Raw genomic sequence first — 8,958 nt, forward strand, 5'->3', positions numbered from 1 at the left:
GATTATAATGCCGGCTATCAAAAGTGTAGTCCCGTGCATGTTCCTACAAGCGAGAGGGAGGAGATAAAATTAAAAATTAAAAATGCACGGCTACATAATATAGTACACAAGACTTATGAGTCACATCAAAGTAAAAGGAACGCTCCACCTGCTTTCCATATTGGCATTCATTACAAAAGTTGAGCTTTGTACCTTTAGCATTAAGCTTCGTTAGATTACGAAGCATAGTGAGACCCTTTTGGCTCATATGGCCAAGTCTCTTATGCCACAACTTCAGCCAAAGCAATAAACTTGCTTGATATAGCATTTCCTTGTAAACAATAAAGAGTTCCCTTGTCTGTGCCTTTCACAATCAGCCTTGAGCCTTTTGACATTTTGCACGATCCTCTCTCAAAGAGAATGCTATAACTATGCATATCCATTTGACCCACAGAAAGAAAGCTCTTCTTGATCCCTAGTACATAACGCACATTATGCAAAACCAGCTTAGTGGCATTTGTAAAAAAATGCACAGTGCCAATACCCTCAATGGAACATGCACGATTGTTTCCAAGGTATACATGGCTATGGTTGCCTGTAGTAAAAGTAGAAAAACACTCCTTGATAGGAGTCACATGAAATGAAGCACCATAGTCAACTGTCCATGTTTGGGCTAATGCACCATTGACGGTCAACAAAGCATCAATAAGAACATTCTTAGTGATGCACATATCCGATGAATGAACATTTAGAGAGGCAATGCATAAGTATCATTAGTTGAAAAAGTAGCACATAAAATGTCCTTGACATCTGACAGCTCCTCTATGATTACATTAGAGGCCAAATTGGTCTACTCTTTGTCCTTTTGTTTGTCATGTGCATCAATCTTGTCCTTTTTCTTATCTCCAAAATTCTACTTTCTTTCAAGTTTTGCTTTGTAATAGCGGCAATCAGGTTTCTTGTGACCTTTCTTGCCACACTGGTAACATGTTACATCCTTGCTTTTACCTTTGTTGCTACTTCCCCTTTCCTTGTTTCCACTTTTGTTCTTGTGTACATAGGTACTTCTCTTATCTGTCTTACCTCTAACCATGTTGGCTGAGCTGCCTCCTTCTCCACTTGTTTTTTTTATTATCTCTTCATTGAGTATAGAACCCTTAACACCATCAAAGTTCAAGGTGGGGTTATTAGACAATGAGATTACCAATGTCTCCCATGAGTTAGGTAGTGTCATAAGCAAGAAAATGGCCCTAAGTTTGTCATCAAAAGGAGCCATTCCGGAGTCCTGTAACAAAGACAAGTGTAAAGCTGCACGCTTAGATTCATCCAGCTGCAAGCCAAGAAGCTTTAGCATTAGATGTACTTGATTAACATGCGTAGTGTTTTCATATGTAGCCTTAAGCTTAGCCCATATTTAGGAAACAGATATTAAGCCTTTGAGATCTACCAAAATCTCATGTGACAACCCTTTTATTCAAAATCCGCCATGCATCTTTTGACATGTTCTTTGGTTATTTTGCCTCCAATGCCCTATCATAATCCTTCAGAAAGAGAATTCCTTATATTCTCTCCTTCCACAAGTCAAAACTTGTTCCCGCAAATCGTCGAATCTCAAATAGATTTTTCACATTTGAGGAGGATGATGCCATAGTCGCATAGTGAAGAGGTTAACCTACTAAAATTTTAGGTAAAATGTACCAAAATCAGGGACTAACCTCGAGAAACAGTGCACCACAACTCCAACAGCTCACAAGAGAAATTGGGGCAAGAAAAAGCAATTTCGGGCACAAAAATTGATCTCTAAATTTTTTGTGTACATGTTGATATAATTTTTTGTGATCTTCATACATTTTGATATACATGTTTACCATACCCACCAAATATTTATGATAGAATGTACCAATAGTATATTCATATACAGAATGTGCAAAAAATTGTATTCATATACATGATCAAGTTGGTCTTTACAAATTGGTTGGTTAATATACATTTCAAAGGCAACTACATAGGGTAAACATGTACAAAATTGACTTCATATAAATAGCGAGGTAACTACAATATGTGCAATATAGCAAATTTGTCATGGCTATGAAATCGAAAATCCCAAAATCTTTCGAGCCCATTTCGCGATGTTTGTCCAAAGGAGTTGAACATCCTCGTGTGCGAACCACGTCTCTGTACCCTATAAAAAAGGTGACTGTAAGAACCACCCGTTACTTATAAGAGTTCTATGCAATTCACATGTCAGGCTATACTTATAAAATCGGAAGATACAGAACCTTAGATAAACTCCTCCCCTAGCATCCGAATGGTTTGCATCACGTAATAGCCACAATCCCACCCATTAGGCTTGGTTGGGATGTGCACTTGCTGATGTCGACCCACTGTTAGGATACAATGGTCGTTGTTACCCCTACATATGATTTGTACGACCATCTTTGCCAGACTCTTCAAAGTGCTTGTTGCACCACTATAGAGTACTTGGCTGATCACCTTTGTATCACCATTGTTAAGTGGAAACTAGTCCAGAATACATGCTAGTAGTGGAGACCTTATCAACTAAGCAAGTAGAGCCCTTGTTGATAATTGATTCCGGACTAGGTTTCACTTAATTTAGATGATTGCTCAACATATTGAGCTAAAGTGATGTTTGGTTACATGTAAAAGAGTTTTAAATGGTGATTGGCTATGAAAGGAAAGCAAGGATATTAGTTGAAAGCAAGCTCAAAGACAAAATTTTTTGATAGAAAAACTCTAAAGAGCCTAAGAACAAAGAGGTACGTACTGCGATATCGACAATAGATGCTTGTGGGGATAGAAAAGGTCTCAAGGCAGTACCAAAAATTTGACATATTGTTCAAAATGACTTAGAGAAAATAATCCTAAGTCTATGTATGGTATAAAGTGCATTCCAATTGAGCACAAGCCAAAAATACTCGATAACGGTGGTCGATATGATTAAGAACACTCTAGGACGGGTGCTTGAACGCGATTTCATCTTCATACTCACATTGCACTTGGGGCATTGGGTGTTGTGGACAAAGATGTGGCACAATCCACAATATGTTGATGATATGAAGGTGATCAACCAGGTACTCTATTATGACCCACATAATAATTGTGCACATCCCAACCAAGCCTAATAGGTGGGATTGTGGCTATTACATGATGCAGACCATTCGAATGCTAGTGGAAGAATTTATCCATGGCTTGACATGTGAATTGCATGGAACTCTTATAAGTTATGGGTGGGTTCTTATAGTTACACCTTTTTTATAGGGTATAGAGAAGTGGTTCGCACACAAAGGACGTTCAACTCCTGATTTATCAGATACCCTAACCATTAATCAGGCACCATGATGATTAATCAGACACCTTACCGATTAATTAGGCACCCTCCCAAATTAGACACCCTACCCATTAACAAGACACCATGCGGACTAATCAGATGCCTTGCCCAAATTAGACACCCTACCCGTTAACAAGACACCCTACCCATTAATCAGGCACCCTACCCATTAACAAGACACCCTACCCATTAATCAGGCACCTTGCCCAAATCAAACACCCTACCGATTAATTAGACACCCTGCTAGTTTCAGATTCCCTACCCTAATAACAAACGCCATAGTGATCGGTGCCAACTGTTGGGGTAAAGGCCCTAAATGACCCCCTTATAGTGTGTACATCTGTATAGGCCTATTTATAAAGGCCAAAAGTCACTAACCACTTTTTTGTTATTTTTGGGCCAACCCTAAATGGGTCATATAAAACATAAGTTAAAAACTTTTGCATCTCACTTCAAAGGTGAGCTCCTCCAACTACTGCTCTCTCTCTATCTTTTCTACCATAGCTCCACTATTGCATCTAAAGGGCTTATACTAGAGTGAATCCTGAGTATTCCTTAGCCCGATTGACATAATTCCTAACACTTACAATTGGTATCAGAGTAGATTTAGGGTTTTTGAACTTCTGCACAGTTGCTGTACAGCAAAGAACAGGTGTTCAGACCTCTTTATTGTGAGCTATGGCGCCATCCTCCTCAGAAGTGAAGAATCTTTTTGAGATTCGACGATTTGAGGGAACAAGTTTCGACTTGTGGAAGGAAAGAATGCAAGGAATTCTTTTTTTGAAGGATTGTGAGAGGGTGTTTGAGGTAGAAAAACCAGAGAACATATCCAAAGATGCATGGCGGATTTTAAACAAAAAGGCTGTCATATATATTAAGATGGCTGTTTCTAATGAGATCTTGGTAGATCTCAAAGGGTTGGTATTTGCTTCTAAAATATGGGCAAAGCTGAAGGCTACATATGAAAACAATACACCTGTTAATCAAGTACACCTAATGTGAAAGCTTGTTGGCATGCAATTGGATGAGTCCAAGAGTGCAACTGAACACTTGTCCTTGTTTACAGGTACCTCATCACAGCTGCATGACTCGGGAATGGCTCCTTTTGATGAAAAGCTCAAAGCCATTTTCCTCCTAATGACATTACGTGTCTCATGGGAGACATTGGTAGTCTCATTGTCTAATAGCCCGAACTTAACCTTTGATGGTGTTAGGGGCTCCATACTCAATGAAGAGATCAGGAGAAAAGCAAATGGAGAAGGTGGAAGCTCAGCCAACATGGTTAGAGTTAGGACAAATAAGAGAAGTAACTATGCACATAGGAACAAAAGTAAAAGCCAAGAAAGGGTAAATAGCAACAAAGTTAAAAGCAATGACGTAACATGTTATCAGTGTGGCAGGAAAGGCCAGAAGAAACTTGATTGCCGCTATTACAAAACAGAACATGAAAGAAAAAAGAATTCTAGAGATAAGAGAAAGGAAAAGACTAATGCACATGACAGTTAAAAGGACGAAGAGAAGGCCAATTTGGCCTCTAAAGTAGTTATAGAGGAGCGGATGTAGTCATGGAGGACATTTTATGAGCTACTTTTTCAGCTGATGATACTTACGCATATGATGCCTCTCTAAATATTCATGCAGAGGACAGGTGTATCACTAAGAATGATCTTATTGATGCTTTGTGGATTGTCAATGATGCATTGGCCCAAACATGGATAATTGACTTTGGTGCTTCATTTCATGTGATTCCTATCAAGGAGTGTTTTTCTACTTTTACTACAGGCAACCATAGCCATGTATACCTTGGAAACAATCGTGCATGTTCCATTGAGGGTATTGGCACTGTGCATTTTTTACAAATGGCACTAAGCTGGTTTTGCATAATGTACGTTATGTACTAGGGATCAAGAGGAGCTTGCTTTTTGTAGGGCAAATGGATATGCATGGTTATAGCATTCTCTTTGAGAGAGGATCATGGAAAATGACAAAAGGTTCAAGGCTGATTGTGAAAGCCACAAAGTCGAGAACTCTTTATTGCTTACATGGAAATGCTATATTGGGCAAATTTATTGCTTTGGCTGAAGTTCACTCCCATATGGAGTTGTGGCATTAGAGACTTGGCCATATGCGCCAAAAGGGTCTCAGTAGGCTTTATAATCTAAAGAAGCTTGATATTAAAGGCACGAAGCTTGATTTTTTTAATGAATGCCAATATGGAAAGCAAGTGAAGCGTTCCTTTTGATCTGGTGTGTCTCGTAAGTCTTGTGTACTTGATCTTGTTCATTCTAATGTGTGTAGCATGCTCACCAAATCTATGGGGGATGCAATGTAGCATGACAAAAGGTTCAAGGCTATTGTGAAAGGCACAAAGAAGGGAAGTCTTTATTACTTACATGGAAATGCTATATTGGGCAAATTTATTGCTTTGGCTGAAGTTCACTCCCATATTGAGTTGTGGCATAAGAGACTTGGCCATATGAGCCAACAGGGTCTCACTAGGCTTTGTAATCTAAAGCAGCTTGATATTAAAGGCACGAAGCTTGATTTTTGTAATGAATGCCAATATGGAAAGCAAATGAAGCGTTCCCTTTACTCTGGTGCGTCTCGTAAGTGTTGTGTACTTCATCTTGTTCATTCTGAAGTGTGTAGCATGCCCACCAAATCTATGGGGGGTGCAATGTATTTTATCTCATTTGTTGATGATTTCTCTAGAAAAATTTGGGTTCAATTGCTTAAATCTATGGATGAAGCCTTAGCTGCATTTAAGCGTTTTTATGCATTTTTGACCACCCAAACATGTAGAAAATTGAAATGTTTGCGTACAGACAATGGTGGTGACTATACAAGTGGTGAATTCAAGAAATTTTGTGAAATTTTGGGTATTAAGAGGGAGCTTACTATTCCATACAGCCCCCTCTTCTAATGGTGTGGCTGAACGATATAACAGGACACTTTGTGAGAGAGTGAGATGCATGCTGTCCACCGCTAATCTCCCTCATGGATTTTGGGGAGAGGCACTCAAAACTTCAGTACATGTATTCAATAGATACCGTCACACGTCTTTAAGGGTGACATCCCTGAAGAGGTTTGGTCTGGCAAACCTGCTTCATATGATCACTTACGTGTCTTTGCCTGCGCTGAGAAACAAACTTGATGCCAAGTCCATTAAGGGCCTCTGCATGGGATATGGTGAAGAAGGCGAAATGGGTTATAGGATTTGGATACCCCAGCTCAACATCGGTCGGTGCAGATCGCACATGCGTGCCCTTAACCGAGCGATATGCACTGTCCGTACCCGCGATTCCATCGTTTGTCCTCTTTAATATTTGGTAGCAGTTAGACATGAGCGTGAGTTTCCTGCGAATTGTTTATTCTATCAGCTGTTCATGTAAACTGACATCTCCTCTACTCTTAAAATACACATGTTTTAGTAAACAGCTGGGAAGGCAGCTCGCTTCATGCCATGGATGTTGTTCTGTAAATTGGTCTGCTCTATCAATGTGAACATGGATTGTTGTTCCCTTCTGTGGCATTTCATGTTTCTTACGCCAACTTTTTTTAAAGTTTATTTAAAAATAAGGGGATTGAATTGAAACAAACCACTTTTTTGTTTTATAAACCTACCAGCTCTGTCCATGTAAAATAATCTTTTTTTTCTTGCCAGCTGTTCTCATCTCTCTTACTCTAAGTTAAGGGTTTTTAAGATGAAGGAATAGAAACAAAAATACTTCATGTTCCTTGCAGTGTGTGAAGATGGAAGAGATGGACCTATCTGGTGATGGGGGTGTGCTAAAGAAGATCTTGAAGGTGGCTAAGCCTGATGCTATAGCTCCAACAGAAGATCTTCCCCTTGTTGACTGTACGTTTCGGATCCCACTGCTCCATTGAAATTTTTGTGTAGGTATTTACGAGATGTGGTTCTTTGGACTTTGCAGTACAATACGAGGGAACCTTTGCGGAAACTAATGAAGTGTTTGACTCCACTCGAGAAGACAATACTGTGTTTAGTTTTGAATTGGGGCAAGGAAGTGTAATCAAGGGTTGGGAGATTGCTGTGAAAACCATGAAGGTAATCATTTATTAATAATTGGAGAACCATGCATGTACTTTTTCTGCATCGTTAATGGCTAACATTCTAACATAGAAGGTTAAAACTTTTTGGAAGGTCGGTGAGATTGCAAGGATTACATGCAAATCTGATTATGCATATGGAAAACTTGGCTCGCCTCCAGATATACCTGGAGAGTATGTTTCTTTAGTTTCATATGCACATAGATCATCTGGGATTTCAGAGGTTTCTTAATAGAGTTCTTATGTATATCCATGTGAAAATACGAGACTGTATTTTAGCTTGAAAATTCTGAAAAATGTTATCTACTGTTCTCTGTTTTGGATAAATGTTAACAACCCGATTGTGATACGCTAAACATGGTTTTACTTTTCTTACATTTATTAGTGCCACGCTTATCTTCGAGGTTGAGCTCTTGGCATGCAGACCTCGAAAAGGATCTAGTATGAATAGTATGGCAGCTGAGAAGGCAAAACTCGAGTATGTTCTATATTCTTGGGGAAAACACCAAATATACCCATAATTTGTTGCATATTTACCAGAATACCCATAAGTTTTCAAATTTCATTTCTCTCACGATGTCATAGAAAAGATCCTGGTGCAGAGGCATATTCAAATAAATACCCAATAACCTATTTGTATTTTGGTGTTTCTCCGTTTATGTTTTTGAAAGTCCTGTGACTATGATAACTGATGTGTACTGCTAGCATAAACTTTGTTTTCTTTGGTTATTTTAATTGTGTAGGGAACTCCGAAAGCAAAGAGAGGAGGCCGGTTCCAAGAAAGAGGAGGAAAAGAAGAAGAGAGAAGAGGCTAAAGCTGCTGCAGCTGCTCGTATACAAGCAAAACTTGACGCAAAAAAAGGAGGGAAAGGGAAAGGAAAGAACAAATAGATTATATATCATTTAGTAGCCAAATGTTTCTGGAAAAATAAGTGCAATGAAATCTGACTGACAGGAAATTTTGGCTTGAAAAATCAAGTGATTATTATGTAATCAAGTAGCCAACTTTGGTTGGAAAATGTTGAGTGAATCACTTGCATGTACAAGAGTAAATGTTTAGTAGAGAAGCCTGCTTTGAAAAGTTCTATGGCAGGACCAATCTTATTGCATGTATAAATTGATGGAATTTATTTGGAAATAAGGTTAAAAGTGACCATGTTTAAAAATTTGTGTGATTTTCAGTTTGTGATAGCACAGGAGTTTTGTAAAGTATTTTCGGAAGTAACATAATCTAGTTATTCAGTTGTTTTCCTGGGAAATTTTTGCAAGGTAGAATAAACTCATATTGGAACATTATATACATATAAAGTAAAACATTTGCTCTTAATAATACAGTAGTTTTGCTTCTCACGCAACTATTCTATTTATGTAGTAGTTGTAAAGACATTGTGTATGGCATGAGGAAAGAGTATCGATTATATTTCAATTGGAGGTGACAATTGCAAACTAAATGCATTGATATGATTGTGTAATGGTTAAAACTTATGTTTTATCACCCCATACTAAATTTAGAGTTAGGTAACAATTTGTAGCCATAGTAAATTTTTGCCCATATTCTT

General features: G+C 38.5%; 1 protein-coding gene and 1 pseudogene across 1 annotated transcript; both read left to right on the plus strand.

Annotated features, from left to right (window-relative positions):
• Positions 1-4,550: 4,550 nt before the first annotated feature.
• Positions 4,551-5,466, plus strand: LOC147859228 (uncharacterized; annotated as a pseudogene).
• A 1,584-nt stretch (positions 5,467-7,050) lies between these two features.
• Positions 7,051-8,486, plus strand: LOC147859229 (FKBP-like peptidyl-prolyl cis-trans isomerase family protein). Its single transcript, XM_087325259.1, has 5 exons — positions 7,051-7,187; positions 7,264-7,397; positions 7,494-7,573; positions 7,785-7,877; positions 8,143-8,486. The coding sequence occupies exons 1-5, from the start codon at positions 7,082-7,084 to the stop codon at positions 8,288-8,290; spliced, it is 561 nt and encodes a 186-aa protein (XP_087181385.1). The 5' UTR covers positions 7,051-7,081; the 3' UTR covers positions 8,291-8,486.
• The last annotated feature ends 472 nt before the right edge of the window (positions 8,487-8,958 follow it).

Source organism: Azolla caroliniana, unplaced genomic scaffold (assembly GCF_043228905.1).
Source record: "Azolla caroliniana isolate FFs.n. ecotype wild unplaced genomic scaffold, voAzoCaro1.0.p SCAF_10, whole genome shotgun sequence".
Lineage (NCBI taxonomy): Eukaryota > Viridiplantae > Streptophyta > Polypodiopsida > Salviniales > Salviniaceae > Azolla > Azolla caroliniana.

Excerpts from the sequence above, each read along its gene's own strand:
- LOC147859229 (XM_087325259.1), top strand. The coding sequence starts at position 7,082 with ATGGAAGAGATGGACCTATCTGGTGATGGGGGTGTGCTAAAGAAGATC. Across the intron at positions 7,188-7,263 it reads AGATCTTCCCCTTGTTGACT|TACAATACGAGGGAACCTTT; the intron begins GTACGTTTCGGA and ends TGGACTTTGCAG. Across the intron at positions 7,398-7,493 it reads TTGCTGTGAAAACCATGAAG|GTCGGTGAGATTGCAAGGAT; the intron begins GTAATCATTTAT and ends ACTTTTTGGAAG.